General features: G+C 43.9%; 1 protein-coding gene across 4 annotated transcripts in view; it reads left to right on the forward strand.

The window, feature by feature from the left end:
- CLCN2 (chloride voltage-gated channel 2) overlaps positions 1-17232 on the forward strand; it is a 99802-nt gene that overhangs the window by 62981 nt on the left and 19589 nt on the right. For all 4 annotated transcript variants that reach the window (XM_072142368.1, XM_072142369.1, XM_072142371.1 and 1 more), the window contains 9 exons: positions 174-307; positions 1797-1874; positions 3546-3624; positions 4043-4168; positions 6596-6680; positions 9099-9200; positions 14327-14411; positions 14509-14664; positions 15733-15802. In XM_072142368.1, the coding sequence (XP_071998469.1) occupies positions 174-307; positions 1797-1874; positions 3546-3624; positions 4043-4168; positions 6596-6680; positions 9099-9200; positions 14327-14411; positions 14509-14664; positions 15733-15802 (915 nt within the window). The remainder of the gene's footprint in view (positions 1-173; positions 308-1796; positions 1875-3545; positions 3625-4042; positions 4169-6595; positions 6681-9098; positions 9201-14326; positions 14412-14508; positions 14665-15732; positions 15803-17232) is intronic.

Raw genomic sequence — 17232 nt, forward strand, 5'->3', positions numbered from 1 at the left:
ACCAAGGTAGTGTAGGGCCTTGAATGGCAGCCAAGGGATCAGTCATCTAATAACTTTTTTCCTTATCAGATGTTTGCCAAGCGCTTGGCCGAACAAGGCAGTGTTTTACATGTTATCAATGGTACAGCTCAACCAATTCTGTTCATGATAACTTTTTTTTTGATGTCTCACAGGCTCTGGCATACCAGAAATGAAGACGATACTACGGGGTGTAGTACTCAAGGAATATCTAACACTCAAAACATTTATTGCCAAAGTCATTGGACTGACTTGTGCCCTTGGTAGTGGAATGCCATTAGGAAAAGAAGTGAGTATCGCAGTGTGGTCATTTTTTACCTGAGCATCATAAAATCTCATTTATGCTTTGTCTACAGTTAAAATGCAGTGCGGTCATTGAATTACTGTGACGTCTGTGTACATAGCAGCTATAAAGTTGTGATAATCCTGCAGCTGTCTGCTTTCTGATGCATAAAATTGCACTGACTTTAACATTTGTGATTTTTGCCCGACTTCTACTCGGAGAGGATTCAATGGCCTGACATCTACTTAGAGAGGATGCTGTTGGGCAGGAAACCAACAATTTCCAAGAGCTGCTATATAGGGAATCACTAGAACGGAACCGTTTAAAGCTTTCTAGTATTGAAAAAAAAAAATCCCAGCACCATGATAGGGGACACTTAGCAGGGGTGCCACTTTTTCACAAACTTTCTGTGGCGGCCAGGAAACATCTTCTTTATGGGAATGCCAAAAGCTACTGTTTCTAATGTACATGATGATCACAGTAACATTGAGACATACTTACATATATAACATAAATGTACCTCTGCCATAAGGCACAACCATTGTATAGTAATAGGCATTCCTATGTCCTTGTTTTTAATAAAAAAAAGCTGTAACAATTATCCAAATGAGCCTGAGGGGCTCCAGGCTCACTTGCATAATTTTGAAATTTTTTTTTTTCTTAAAAACAAGGACAGAGTAAACTTAAGATGATTAGATCCTGCCAGGGGGGTCAATCACCAGTATGTCAGAGTGTTTGGTTTATAATCCTTGATCCTGGTAGTAGATGAGTTTTAAAGGAAATCTATCATCAAAATCAAGCATGATAAACTTACATAGTTCAAGGCACTTTGTCAACTTTTACCATTATGCTTATGAGCCTAATGGGCTCTGGGGGTTGTTACCCCAGTACTTACCCCTCCCTCTGCCTGATGTAATCTCACTGCAGCAGGAGAAGTTTCAGCACATAGTGGAAAGGAAGCCCTCTGTTTGCGCCTTGATGAAAATATACATCTATTAAACTGCTGCTCCTGAAGCTGTCAAATTTTCAAGGACCTATAGTGAATCTTTATTGAATAACATTAGATAGTATCATAGTATATAAGGCCAGAAAAAGACGCAAATCCATCAAGTCCAACCTTTAAGAATTAAATAAATCTTTTATCCCCATAACCCGTGATATTTTTTCTCTCCAGAAAGGCATCCAGGCCTCTCTTGAACATGTACATAGAGTCCTCCATAACAATAGGATCATATAATGATGTTATCATTATATAAATAATATTGGAAGGGGGTGTACATATACAGTGTGCAGGTTCATGTGGGCCTATATCAGATAGAGGCTGCAACTAACACAAACATATGGCACAAAAATTCCAGCAATAGTAAGTCCAAAGGTCTTTTATTTGTTTGAATCAAGAGTGTTTCTGTCAGCAATCTGCCAGCGCAGCACATGCAGTCACATTATGTATCAGTGAATGAATGGAAGCTGACATTTCTCCTTCTCATCTCCTCAGGGTCCGTTTGTGCATGTTGCCAGTATGTGCGCTGCTCTGCTCAGCAAGTTCATGTCTCTCTTTGGTGGAATATACGAAGTGAGTACATAAGGTGACGCTCCCCACTGGCTCTTTCTGTCTATGATGTAATATGTCTTGCTGGAAATGAGAAAGCACACTTGTGCCATTACTGACTGTGACACACAGTGCAAGTCAGTGGGGCCCATTTACTTACCAGTCACTGGCACGTTCCCCGATCCGGAATGTCTGACTGGAATGCATTGTGCCCCTATTCACTTAGATCGTGCGCCCGATTTCCTGCATGTGTCGCTTCCCCAATCAGGTCACCTTCTTCCGGGTGCATGTAAGTGCATGTCTTGCGACACAATTTTAAAGTTAAATCCCGCGCTCATTCCGAATTTGTCGGATCGGCCGGCGGCCCGCGCCCCGATTTCTGCTCCCATGAAAGCCAGCTTGATCGCGCCAAAATCCGATCACGTGCGACACAATCCCCTCCTAATCAGCTGTCGCAGTGGCGCAAATCCCGAAAATTTACAAAATCCGTTGAAAGTGCGATCGGCGGACCCTTAGTAAAAAGGCCCCAGTGTCTCTGGTATTTCACTTTTCTTGCTACTGACACAAGTTATAGATGATTCTAAACATGTGTAGCTGGATATTCTTTGCTCATATGCATGCTATGCAGTATAGATTTGGTAGCATGAGTTACATGAGAGACCTGCCTTTGTACGCGGCAGTGCTGCTGTCACATACTCTTCTGTGCCCTGTGTTTATGGCAGACTGAACAGCGTCCCCTTTAAGCAGCTGTATGATTTGGCTCAGTTGCTGGCTGAGATTAATTCACAAAGACCAAGTTGTTTCCTTTTTGACATGGAACTTTTTAAAAATGTAGGCGCAACACCACCTCGATCACCCTAGACTACACAAGACTCAGACTAGGACACAATGTGGTATCTGGGATCATACATTCATCTGAATAAGGCCTTAGTTTTTAGAATACAATAGCTATGTCTGCAAACTCAGGTTTGCAGGTCCGTTTTTACGCTGTTGTTTTTTTCACCCATTTTGTCAGTTTTTTCATTCCTCATCTGCAAAGACAGTTTGTGTGTCATCCGTATGTCATCTGTGCAAAACTGTTAAAAAGTTCTGTTCTGGTTGGCAATGACAATGACAACCAATCAGAGCTCTCAGAGCTGCACACAAAAACGGCTATAAAGCAGACAGGACCTTAAATTACAGCCTCCCAAACACAGTGAAATAAAATGTAATAGAGAATAAATCCATTGAACAAAATAGAGACCTAAGTTGTCTACAAATACAGGTCCACAAAAAACGTTTACGTGAAAGGGGTCTAACTATGAGACATCAAGAGTCTATGGTTCATAGCATTCTGCCTCTGTTTTTGTGCTTTGTTGTTTTTTAAGACGCGTGGGGTGGATTTTCCAAGGCTTGTACAGGCTTGTAAATTCCCCCACCTTTTACCACCTCCAGGCCAAAAGGTTGTTGAGGGGCATGGAATGGGCCATGCCAGGAATTGTCCAGACCAGATTTGGAGAACAAGTCTAGTCTGTGAAAATCAGTGAAAAAAACTGGTGCAATATTGTATGAGCCCATAAAATTGCATGAGGTAGTGTGCCGTCATTTTAAAAAATGGACAGTGTGAGCCCCTAGTAGAGTTTCTGCCAGAAGCAGATTGATTAACTGATGATGATCACTGTAATACTAACAATAATATTCCATATGTGAATATAGAATGAGTCACGTAACATCGAGATGCTGGCTGCGGCTTGTGCTGTTGGTGTCGGATGCTGCTTTGCTGCCCCTATTGGAGGTAAGTGGGTTCAGTGATTCATGAGGAATCTGGGGGAAGAAACAAGCGTGGGAAAGGCTTATGACAAGAATGTAAATGATTTGTGGGTGGAAAGATCCAGCAGTTACAAGGAAAGGCTGCTTGAAGCATATGTGTGACATTTACTTAATTCTATAGTTATGAAACAATAACAAGGAAAACTACACTGGAGGCCTTTATATGCAACATAAACTCCTTTTTCCCTTTGAACTTGGATGTCAAATAGGTGAATTGTCTCATTAGACATACTAGAAAATACTGGGAAAAATGTGTTATATTAAGCAACATTACAAAACATTGCATAATTTTTCAGACAAATATGTGTTTTCAGTTTTATGCAATCAGATGTAGTGTCTGGTAATGTTATTGTGACTAATTCTTCTCATTCTTTGTAATCTAGGGGTCCTGTTTAGCATTGAGGTCACCTCAACATTTTTTGCTGTACGAAATTACTGGCGCGGGTTCTTTGCTGCAACATTTAGTGCTTTTATATTTCGAGTCCTTGCTGTATGGAACAAAGATGAAGGTAAACTTTAGGGGGCATAACCTATTAGCATACAACATACTGGGGCAGATTTATCAAGCTGTCTGAAAGTCAGAATATTTTTAGTTGCCCATGGCAACCAATTACAGCTCAGCTTTCATTTTACCAATGCTCATGAATATTTTAAAGGGGAACTGTGATTGGTTGCCATGGGCAACTAAGAATATTCTGACTTTCAGACAGCTTGATAAATCTGCCCAACTGAGTAAGAAACATAGTCGTGTGAAACACATTTTTTTCGCTCATCTCTTCAATATCCCAGCCATGCCTGTTTAAAAGGATTTTCCTACAAAGGAAAGTTAGGCCCTATCCAAGGGATAGGGCCTAACTTGCTGAACAGTGGGGGTCTCAGTGCTGAGACCCTTGCAGATCGTAAAAACAAGGGGTCTGACGGTCATCGTTGCTCCATCAGATTAATGGAGCAGACGGCCGTCCATGACCGTTCTGCTCCATTAATCTCTATGGAGCTGACAGAGATTGGTGAGCGCAGTGTTCGGCATTTTCCTTCCGCTCCATAGAGATTAATGGAGCAGAATGGTCAAAGTGGCCAGTGAGTGTATATAAGTTGCATCTTTTTGTGAGTTGGACATAACAATAAGACTCTATGAACATGACTGCTTGGGGGCCAGTGATACAGCCGCATCACGGCCCCCATAGAGGTCTATGGCACCTGATCACAGTGTGTTGAACACATGGGGGCACATTTACTTACACAATCCCTCTGAGTTCACGAAAGTGCATTGTCCAACAACTAAGGTCGTGTGCCGGAAATCCTGCATGTGTTTATTCCCCACTCAGGTCCAACGGAGTTCACCTTCATCTTCCTGGTGCATGTAAGTGCATGGTCTTGCGACACAATTTGAAAGTTAAACCCTGCGCTCAGTCCGATTCAGTCAGAACGTCCCACAGATTTCTGTTGCATGAAAGCCAGCGCAGCTGCTCCAAAATCCGGTCGCATGCGACAAATCCCCGAAACCTCGGAAAAAGCGACAAAGGTGCGCCAGAGGACTCTTCATAATTAAGTCCCATGGTGTCTCACTGCACCGTGACTCAGCCGCTTGGTTTTCAATGGAGAAATGAAGGGTAAGGAGTGCTCACTCCCCCTCCCTTCTTCACTTGCCTGTATATTTAGGCCTTGGGTGCATGAGGCCTAAGACTGCGTTCACACTTTGCATTTCCACTGAAACACATGATCAGGAATGAGCACCATGTAAATAATGCAAAACACTGGGTGCTCGTTACCTAACACATGGGATCGGGCCGAGCCCCTGCCCGTTGCATTTGAATTACATTTCAAAGTTTTATTGAAACACAATGGGGCACATTTACTAAGACTGTAGGAAACTGCACTAAAAGTGGGTTTGCCAGTGTATAATGCTCGGTGCACCAGATTCAATAAGAACGTGCACCAGAAATCATTTATCAGTCACTGCACTTGCCCGACAGAGTTCACTTTTTTGTGGTGCACCTTTAACATTGGTCGTAAGCCAGAATTTGCATGTTAAATCTGGTCCATATCTGGTGCACGGTTCGACTGAGCACTGGAAAGCCTGGTGGCTAGTGCAGCTGTGCCATAAAACGGTCGCTTGCGTCTCATTTGTGGTGCAGACTCTTATTAAATACCGGTGCAAGCAGTTTCCACTAGAAAGCACATGCAAAGTCCAACAGAAAAGTGGCGCAAAGCCCTTAGTAAATGTGCCCCAATGTGTGAACTCATTGATGCCTAAAGCATGTGTGTGATGCACTTGATCAAACAGCTCTCCACATTTATGAGACTGCCACAGATCGCCATCCCAAAAGTCCCTATGATATAAGTGTAGCGGTGGTCCAGCTCTATTCATATGGGGTCATCTGTGAGTCCTCAGATCTACAAGAATGGTCCAAAGCACCTCTGAATGTCATTTTATGATTTCAGCTTTCACTGCCATATGTGCTTTTTTTAATTTGTTTTCAATCTAAGGAAAAAATTGATTTATCTATTATCAATTGTATATTTGCTCTAGTAAATGTATGCTTGATATATAGAGACTTTAGGTTATAGAAGATCATGAGATAATTTTGAAGAATAAGACAAGGAAATAAAAGAATTTTTATCACGATTGCTTTACAGCATTTACTTTGATGACTTTATCTGTGACACTCCATGACAGGAGATGCCACTGCTGGAATAGTGCCCATGGTGCGACCATCAGTATACTATTTACCCCTTCTAGCATGTGCTGTTCTAAGAAAAACCTTATCACTTTGTGGTTAGTGAAAGCTAGTGACATGGCTTGTCATGTAATTAATTGCCATGGGCAAAGAGTTGCTTGTGGTGATCCCGCCTGCTACAACATCTTCTGTCAATCACTTGATCTTGTTGTGATTTTCACTGATGTTTGTCAAGCTGTCTTGTTACTTTTCTTTCAGAGACTATCACTGCGCTGTTTAAAACCCGTTTTCGTCTAGATTTTCCTTTTGACCTTCAAGAACTTCCAGCCTTTGCGGTAATTGGGTTAGTGTCAGTCATTTGACTTGTTATTCCATTTATTACGACTTTGATTAACTTTTTGACTGCAATGTATATTTGTAAATTGTTGTTCTAAATGACATTACAATTAGTGGCTTCACCATAGCGCAAGCTATACAAGGGGAGAGCAGGGAGCAGAAGACCCTTTTCTTTCAATAGAAGCCCTACCATAGCACAAGCTATACAAGGGGGGAGCAGGGAGCAGAAAGACCCTGTTCTTTCAATAGAAGCCCTACCATAGCACAAGCTATACAAGGGGGGGAGCAGGGAGCAGAAAGACCCTGTTCTTTCAATAGAAGCCCTACCATAGCACAAGCTATACAAGGGGGGCAGCAGGGAGCAGAAAGACCCTGTTCTTTCAATAGAAGCCCTACCATAGCACAAGCTATACAAGGGGAGAGCAGGGAGCAGAAAGACCCTGTTCTTTCAATAGAAGCCCTACCATAGCACAAGCTATACAAGGGGGAGAGTAGGGAGCAGAAGACCCTGTTCTTTCAATAGAAGTCCTACCATAGCACAAGCTATACAAGGGGGAGAGCAGGGTGCAGAAGACCCTGTTCTTTCATTAGAAGCCCTACCATAGCACAAGCTATACAAGGGGGAGAGCAGGGAGCAGAAGACCCTGTTCTTTCATTAGAAGCCCTACCATAGCACAAGCTATACAAGGGGGAGAGCAGGGAGCAGAAGACCCTGTTCTTTCATTAGAAGACCTACCATAGCACAAGCTATACAAGGGGAGAGCAGGGAGCAGAAGACCCTGTTCTTTCATTAGAAGCCCTACCATAGCACTGCTGTTTTAGTTCCTAGGAGCAGAACTGCATACAGGGGAGAGAAGCTTCAGCTCTCTGTATTGTTCCCTGTATAGCTTCTAGCACCAGATAATGCCTGAAACAGCTGATTGGTGCAGGATCTGCAGAATCGCCACCGATGTGATACTGATGGTCCATCTTGAGGATAGATCATTAGTATCTAAATTGGCTCAGAGACCTCATCCCTTTACTGAATATACTGAATAATGCATTCGAAATGTAATTGTAGCTCTCTGGCAATAGTATAATCCCATGATGCAGTCCTTAGTCCAAAATCGGTTGTGTACCACTGCTCTGAATATTTCTTTGTAAGATTTAAACTGAATACCATGTGGAAACTACGCAATGGACTAGTACAGAAAGAGACCACTCTGTTACTCTTACATGAAACGAAGCCTACCCTGTCTGTGAGCAGCTGCATAAACAGAAGTGTTGTTGTATTGACCAGTTTTTTTTGGACAGACTGGAATGTGTTCCAATCTGATCTGGCATCCATCCTAAATTGTCACACTTCCCACTTACTTTTCTCCACCCATGACCAGAGGAATTTAATGAAATATTAATTTGTTGTTATCCAAAATGTCAGCCTTGCAGATGTTACATTTTGGGGTTTAACTTCTTTATAGATATGTTCCGTACCCTTGTAACAAGCAAAAACATGCAGCGTATACCGACACAAATACAGTAAAGTATATCGATAGGCCACTTTCATCCAAATGCAATTATACAAATCCCATAGTCCTAAGTTTATTTTGACTTAGATGCAAAATAATGTGAGTCCCCTACAATACATGTAACGCTGGCAACAAGTTCCGCCCCTTGTCACGCAGGCTTACCTTCAGCCGGCCGGCCATGCTCTAGCTCCATTAGGGCATGTGAGGCGCCTCTTTCCTTCTTAAAGGTGCAGGGTGTTTCCCAGCTAGGCCGTCCCAGCCTATGAGCATGCTCCCCCCGTCATATAGTCCAGCATGTCCTATTCTTTGCGCCTGAGCAAGGTTGGTAGTTAGCTCTACTTTCTGTATGGTATCTGAATCTGCTTGTCGTCTTCTGTAAGACCTCGGCTCGTCTTTCAACTCTGTTTCAATTCCCTGTTCCCTGGTATCTGACCCCGGCTTGATTTCTGAACCTGTGCTGCCTGCCATGACCCTCGGCTTGTTTAAGTTTCTGTTTGTATGCTGCCTGCCTTGACTCTGACTGACTTTGACTACCCGCTCTGCCTGACACCTTGTTGCCACGTAACAGGGACCAAGGGCCTGATGCTATCCACACTGGGACCACCATAAGAGGGAGTGGCCTTGTGATCTCTATGCAGTGAAATCCAGATCCCTGTGTAGGGGTAAAAGGATGAATAAAACAGAGGTCCAGGGATAACGCCCTTAGTGTGTGGCCCAAAGTCAAACCAGTTGGATAGCGCATTGGGTTCACAATCCGCTGCTTGTTACAATACATACATATATGTCCTTAGTTTAAAACTTAAGGCTCAAATTGGGGGGGGGGGAGACACAAACCCACTCTTTTCAACTTTGTAAAACCGATTTGACTTTAAAAAATGCCCTCCCCCATGTGTTTTCCTTAAAACTTCCATTTCTTTCAGGATCGCTAGTGGATTTGGAGGTGCGCTGTTTGTCTACCTAAATCGCAAGATTGTAGAATTCATGAGGAAACAAAAGGCAATCAACAAATTTCTAATGAAAAAGTGAGTATAAAATTACTTTCACCTCAGCTACAACCATGAGTGGGCTGGCACACGGAGTTACTGTCCCCACGCGTGTGCGAATCTTTCCAGTGAAAATTTGCAGGCTCCATTTATTTCTATGCCAGGCAAGGCTGGAGCCTCTTGATGTATCAGGCTGTGCAAGAGCAGCATCAGGGCTATCATATCATCATGTTATCATCATGATAAATATTCCCCACCGCGTGTATGTGTGTGTGTGTCTGCCCATTGAAGTTGAGTGCAAAAAATGTGTGCATCCCTGCTTTAAGAAGATGTATTACCGCCAATAAAATGTCAGCTTTATTTGTAAAGCATTGAACCTACATTTTCACAAATATAGCTAGTGACAGGTTCCCATAGAGCCCTATTAACTAAATGCCACCCTTCCTTGAGCTAAAAATTGTTTCCCTGACATCCCCATAATATCAACTTTGTTATTTTACCTGGTATACTGCCATATCCAGCAGTGAGTCCGAGGGGGCAAGCCCTGCTGAGCTGAGTCCAGCGGCCACTCTCTTCCTCACTCACTTCTACTCCTCCGCATACCCCATGCCTCCTTCTCACCATTCAGCACTCCCTGCCATATGACCAAGGTGATGACCTCTAAGGTCCTTAACCCACTAACATTTGCAAAATCTACCCCATGTATGTATATGATTACATGAAATTACAGCATACCTCCAAGGAGGCATTGTCAGAAGTCAAAGTGAGTTAGGATGGGAGGGGACGCTGGAGTCTGGGCTCGCTCCCTACAACTCACCGTGGGATCTGGCTGTATGCCAGGAGAGATAGCAAAGTAAAAGTTTAAGTAAAAGAAGGGCTGAATTTATTTATTTTTTTAAATCGCTTTATTGGCACAGAAATTAAACGGTGCAACATTGCAACACAAGGAGCATTAGCTGAGGTACATCAGATATAACAACATATATCGTTACACAATCATACAGGTTCCCTTTTCATTCTTTTCTTATAACTTTGTATTGTACTGTTCCTCTGTTATTCCTACTGAATACAAGGTTATATTTATTGTGAGACAACCCCTTGATAAAGGTGAATGAGAACTCCAGGTAGTCAATTATTTACTGTATATACTTGAGTATAAGCCGTCCTGAGTATAAGCTGAGACCCATAATTTTACCACCAAAAACTGGGGAAACCTATTTACTCGAGTATAAGCCGAGGGTGGAAAATGCATTGGTCACACGCTCCCAGTATATATCCATCTAGCCCCCTGTAGTACACAGCCAGCCAGCCCCCTGTAGTACACAGCCAGCCAGCCCCCTGTAGTACACAGCCAGCCAGCCCCCTGTAGTACACAGCCAGCCAGCCCCCTGTAGTACACAGCCAGCCAGCCCCCTGTAGTATACAGCCAGCCAGCCCCCAGTAGTATATAGCCAGCATCCAGTAGTATACAGCCAGCCAGCCCCCAGTAGTATACAGCCAGCCAGCCCCCTGTAGTATACAGCCAGCCAGCCCTCTGTAGTATACAGCCTGCCAGCCCCCATGTAGTCTACAGCCAGCCCCCATGTAGTCTACAGCCAGCCAGCCCCCATGTAGTCTACAGCCAGCCAGCCCCCATGTAGTCTACAGCCAGCCCCCATGTAGTCTACAGCCAGCCAACCCCCATGTAGTCTACAGCCAGCCAGCCCCCATGTAGTCTACAGCCAGCCAACCCCCATGTAGTCTACAGCCAGCCAGCCCCCATGTAGTCTACAGCCAGCCAGCCCCCATGTAGTCTACAGCCAGCCAGCCCCCATGTAGTCTACAGCCAGCCAGCCCCCATGTAGTCTACAGCCAGCCAGCCCCCATGTAGTCTACAGCCAGCCCCCATGTAGTCTACAGCCAGCCAGCCCCCATGTAGTCTACAGCCAGCCAGCCCCCATGTAGTCTTCAGCCGGCCAGCCCCCATGTAGTGCGCAGCCGGCCAGCCCCCATGTAGTGTACTGCCGGCCAGCCCCCATGTAGTGTACAGCCGGCCAGCCCCCATGTAGTGTACAGCCGGCCAGCCCCCATGTAGTGTACAGCCGGCCAGCCCCCATGTAGTCTACAGCCAGCCAGCCCCCATGTAGTCTACAGCCAGCCAGCCCCCATGTAGTCTACAGCCAGCCAGCCCCCATGTAGTCTACAGCCAGCCAGCCCCCATGTAGTCTACAGCCAGCCAGCCCCCATGTAGTCTTCAGCCAGCCCCCATGTAGTGCGCAGCCGGCCAGCCCCCATGTAGTGCACAGCCGGCCAGCCCCCATGTAGTGTACAGCCGGCCAGCCCCCATGTAGTGTACAGCCGGCTAGCCCCCATGTAGTGTACAGCCGGCCAGCCCCCATGTAGTGTACAGCCGGCCAGCCCCCATGTAGTGTACAGCCGGCCAGCCCCCATGTAGTGTACAGCCGGCCAGCCCCCATGTAGTCTACAGCCAGCCAGCCCCCATGTAGTCTACAGCCAGCCAGCCCCCATGTAGTCTACAGCCAGCCCCCATGTAGTCTACAGCCAGCCAGCCCCCATGTAGTCTACAGCCAGCCAGCCCCCATGTAGTCTACAGCCGGCCAGCCCCCATGTAGTCTACAGCCGGCCAGCCCCCATGTAGTGCGCAGCCGGCCGGCCCCCATGTAGTGCGCAGCCGGCCGGCCCCCATGTAGTGCGCAGCCGGCCTGCCCCCATGTAGTGCGCAGCCGGCCTGCCCCCATGTAGTGCGCAGCCGGCCTGCCCCCATGTAGTGCGCAGCCGGCCAGCCCCCATGTAGTGCGCAGCCGGCCAGCCCCCATGTAGTGCGCAGCCGGCCAGCCCCCATGTAGTGCGCAGTCGGCCAGCCCCCATGTAGTGTCCTGCCGGCCAGCCCCCATGTAGTGTACAGCCGGCCTGCCCCCATGTAGTCTACAGCCGGCCTGCCCCCATGTAGTCTACAGCCGGCCTGCAGTTTGCTAAGCACATTAAAAAAAAAAAACTTACATACTCACTCTCTGACGCCCTGATGCTCGTTGCGGCTACCGATCCTCGGCGTGGCTTCTAGCGGCTATTCTTCGGTCTTCTCTTCTGTATTAGCTGGCAGAGACGCATCCATGCGATCTGACGGCCGGCGCACATTATGATGTCTTCTATGGCAACACCGCCACATCATAGTGGGCACCGGCGCGCATGGACGCATGGACGCGTCTCTCCCGACTAATACAGCAGAGAGAAGACCGAAGTGGAGCCACGACGAGCATCGGGGCACCGGAGGATGAGCATGTAAGTTTAGTTTATTTAATTGCCATTTTTTGTGCTAAAAAACTCGGCTAATACACTAGTATGTACAGTAGATACATTTTTAGGTGGAATAAGAAAAGGTCTGGAGTGTTGACAGGTCCTCTTCATATTGCATTTCTTTGGGGTTATTCTTTGCTTGTAAAATATGTTTCCCTCCAATGTGAAATTGTTGCAAAAAACTACATAAATACTGTATCATAGCTCTCAATGGTACACACTTTTTTTCTCTTCCTAAGAGATAAATAGTTTGTCCTATTCCCAGTCCATGTTTTATACCTATTCAACTGATTTTATAAGTAATGATAATAAAATCAGCACTAACCACAGTCACATAAGATTCTTCAGTTCCCCTGGTTTCTCAGAAACCATTTGATGTCTTTTTTTCTGTCTCCACATTGCAGCCAGGTCATGACTGTTCTGCGGTAAAATACTGAATAAATCTAGTACGTGATGCAGTGACTTGCTGCAGTATATTGTAAACTGCAATGGGAATACACTACGTCAGCAAAATTATGCTGACTACAACTAGATGAGCTTGTTACACCAAGTTTTGTGGTGATGACAACCTTCTGGAAATGCTTAGGAGTGTCTGTGCGAATATGTGCTTATTACACTAAAAATAGCATTGTGATATCAGGTACTAGAGATAACTTCTGCCATGCAATAGACATTCTAATTCAGCCTTTTGGTGGGTTTGAGGTCAGGTCTACGAGCCACTGAAAGGCCTCCACGCTAAATTCATCATATTATGCTGTTTAGGATCTTGCTTTGGGAACAGTTACACTAGAACAGGAAAGGGTCCATCCCAAACTGTAGCCATAATACTTGACATATACAATTGCTTAAATTGTCTTTGTATGCTGTTGAATTAACCCCTTTAAGGGAACCTGTCACCACAGGGTCGACAGTTCACTGCCTGCTGCACATGGTAAATAGAAGCCACTGACCGCTCAGTAAAGTCTCCACTCTCTCTGCTCATGCGATGCCTATCATGGCAAGATTAGACACAGTGGTGCGGATTGGGAGTGAGGACGAGGGAAGTGGGTTTGAATAATGAAGAGGATGAGCTTTTACCTCAGAACATGGGGACTCTGCTCATTTTCTCACACGCCCCAGGGACTCACTCTGGAGAGCTGGCTGGGAGCCAGATAAAGTTTAATACACTATATTTTCATAACCATTAAACTCTGAGGTGTTTCAAAAACATGCCTGCCTTATGCAATACCATGTCTGTGGGAAACAATCTACTCCTAGAAAAGGCCCTCTGGTTCCCTTTAAGGGACTCAGCTGTTTTCAACTTTGAGGACCAGCTTTTTTTTCTGGGGTCCAAGAGATAGAACTGTTTAAAGCGAACCTGGTGACAGGTTTCAATAGCCTATGCTGATTTTTAAAATGCCTTTGTTAGCTTCCCCTCACCCCCCCCCCCTCCCCCCTGGGGGTTACCACACACTGCTGGCATCGAGACAGGCAATGTAAAATGTTTTATAATGTACGGAAATCATTCGGGGTGCTGACAGAGTAACCAGCTAAAAATCACATTCCTGGTGACAGGTACATTGTTACTTAACATAATAGCAGTATGGTTTTCTCTCATGTGAATCGCATTGCATTTTTTTAGTATAAATGGAATGTACTGAAAAGTAGGATTTCCTATAAAAAATGTCAAATTAAAATAATTTAGTACTTAGAAAGAGTTATCTGTTTACTTTTGACCATATGACCAAATTCCAATGGACAATGGGTAGTAATGAAGATACTAAGTACAAAGAGGCAAACAATAGAAAATAATGTTATTTTACTGAGCCTTCATTAGCAATGTTGCTGATGTTTTACAAGTAGCCCACTGATTGCTGAAACTTGACCCGCAGGCGTCTTCTGTTTCCGGCTGTGGTCACTTTACTCATATCTACTCTGACTTTCCCACCAGGATTTGGTCAGTTCATGGCTGGTCAGGTAAGTTTGCTTTTAGTCTGTGGAGATGGTCATATAATAACACATTCATAACCTATTACACATATTATTGTCTTACTTTCCCTACTTTTCTCTATAGCTAACCCAAAAAGAGACTTTGGTAACACTGTTTGACAACTGTACTTGGGCTCAACAAGGAATCTCTGAAGACTTTATGTTTAGAGGTGCTTCTAATGCCTGGAAAAACCCCAAAACCAATGTGTTTGTCAGTTTGGTGGTCTTCATTCTAATGAAGGTAAGTTAAGTTTGAAAAAACATATTTACAGCGTGAAAATAAGTATTTGATACACGTAGGATTTTGCACATTTTCATACCTACAAAGAATGTAATTTTTATGGTAGGTACACCAAATACAGAATCTAAGGGGAATCGGAAAACTACATTGTATTATTAATTAGCATTTTATTGCATGAAATAAGTGATCATTTACCAACCAGCAAGAATTCTGGCTTTCTCCCAACTGTTTTTCTTGAAGAACTCCTACTCTGCACTCATTACCTGTATTAATTGCACATGTTGAACTTGTTACCTCTATAAAATCTCCATCACACTCCAACCTCTCCACCAAGACCAAAGAGCTGTCTAAGGACATCAGGGACACAATTGTAGATCTGCACAGGGCTGGAATGGCCTACAGGACAATAAGCAATCAGCTTGGCGAGAAGACAATAACTGTTGGTGTAATTAGTAGTAGATGGAAAAAACAGAAGATCGCTATCAATTCTCATATGTCAGGGGCTCAACCTGTGGAGTAAGGATGATTGTGAGGAATCGGCTCAGTAATCGGCTGAATTATAACACAAATACCTACGGTGCATGTGCGGCTTTACTACTTAGCTTCCTGCTTCCACACATGCGCCATAGGCATATGTGTTATAATTCAGCCAACAGAAGAAAGCTTGCCCTTATGCTATAAGGGCTCTATGGGAACCTGCCCGCAACTGAATTTTTTCAAACAGCGGTGACAGGTTCCCTTTAAGTTCTGTTTTCAAATACTTATACCATGCAATAAAATGCAAATTTAATACCTATTTAAAAATTGCATAGTATGACTTTTAATTAATAAGCATTTTCTGGATTTTTCTTTTAGATTATGTGTCTCACAGTTAAAGTGTACCTATAAAAAAAAAATTACAGAGCAAAAACATGCAAAATGTGTAGCATATCAAATACTTTTATCATAAAGCTTGTTTTATTTAATTATTTAAAATATTTTGTTAGTGTTTTATGCATGTATTAGAGATTCTGTTTCTTTTATGTTTGCCTTACCCTGTATTTTTAACCCCTTTTTCCATTCTCTCAGTTTTGGATGTCTGCCCTGGCTACCACACTCCCAGTCCCATGTGGAGCCTTCATGCCAGTATTTGTAATAGGTGAGTAGCGACAATTTGCCTAGAAGAAAGTTACTATAACACATTTATAAAAACCAATAACTGTTTTATAAAAAATGAGCATTAAATAAACATGTTATTTTGCTATCTGTGACTTGAGTAGAAAGACAGAAGTAACTCGCATCCAGTTCGGCCCCAAACATGAAGCCTCCTGAAAAAGGGAGACTACAAAGTCTATGTACAAGTTACAAAAGCGGTAAAGAAGACAGATTTACCTTTGAAGATGCAACTCAACTAAAGAAGCCCCTGGATAGGAAATCTGACAGTCTTATAAAGAAATTATTGGATTCATCCATAGTAAACATGAAAATTAACATCCCTGCTACCTTTGTAGCAAGAACACTTCTGATTAGCGGAACTTGAAGATCATTTTAAAGGGGGAACCCCTAGAGAAGTTATCCTTGGATCTATTCCACTCCTTTGTACGGCTACAGCATTCCTGGCGGCTGCATCAAGGGGCAGCATTAGATTTTCCGTTAAAGAAGCTGCCCTTTCCAACTCTGTACATAAAGCTATGTGCCTAAGACAGTGGGGAGGAGATACTCCTTTTCTAGAGGCTTCATGTTTGGGGCTGAACTGGACGCGATTTTGGAAAAAGTGGCTGACAAGAAAAAAGGCTGTCCGGAAATCAATGGCTGTCATGGAGGACTTATGGAAACAGAATTACTGGTTCACATTTCACATTTTTCACATTACCGATTTCACAACTAATTCACATTTCTTTAGAGGATTGTTAGCAGCAGGGGCGTAACTACATCTGCTTTGGGGCCCACAGTGTCATAGGGCCCTTTCATCCAACCTGACACACTAAAGAATGGAGGGTGGACACTAGTGTATGCATATTGTGCTGCACATTGTACAACATAATATGTATACTAACATATATGGGATGTAAATATGCTGTATCTGTATGTATGTGCTGTATGTGTATACAGTATATGGTGTAAGTATGTGCTGTATGTGTATACAGTATATGGTGTATGTATGTGCTGTATGTGTGTATATATGCTGTATGTTTGTATATGGCACTGTATGTGTGTGTGTGTATGTCTTTATATGAGTGCATGAGTGTGGTAATTATAACTTGCATGTGTGAGTATACAAATATGTAATTTTTTTTAGTGGGAAGGGGTCCCATTCAGAAGCCTTCTATGGGGCCCAGCCTTTCCTATTTACCCCCCCCCCCCCCCTTGCCTGGCAGTATGTATATTTCATCTATATTTACACATTTGATATACAGTGAAAGGTCTCCAAAAGGCTACCCCTAATGTAGACCAGATGGTTCTGTTTATGTTCTTCTTATTCCTTATTTCTCATCTTGTCTGTCTATTCCCCTTTCTCATTGGCTTTGCAGACATCCCTGCCCACTTTTCAATATTAGAGAAATGTATGTTTTAGACATTACATTTTAG

The sequence above is a fragment of the Engystomops pustulosus genome, chromosome 3 (genome assembly GCF_040894005.1).
Source record: "Engystomops pustulosus chromosome 3, aEngPut4.maternal, whole genome shotgun sequence".
Classification (NCBI taxonomy): Eukaryota; Metazoa; Chordata; class Amphibia; order Anura; family Leptodactylidae; genus Engystomops; species Engystomops pustulosus.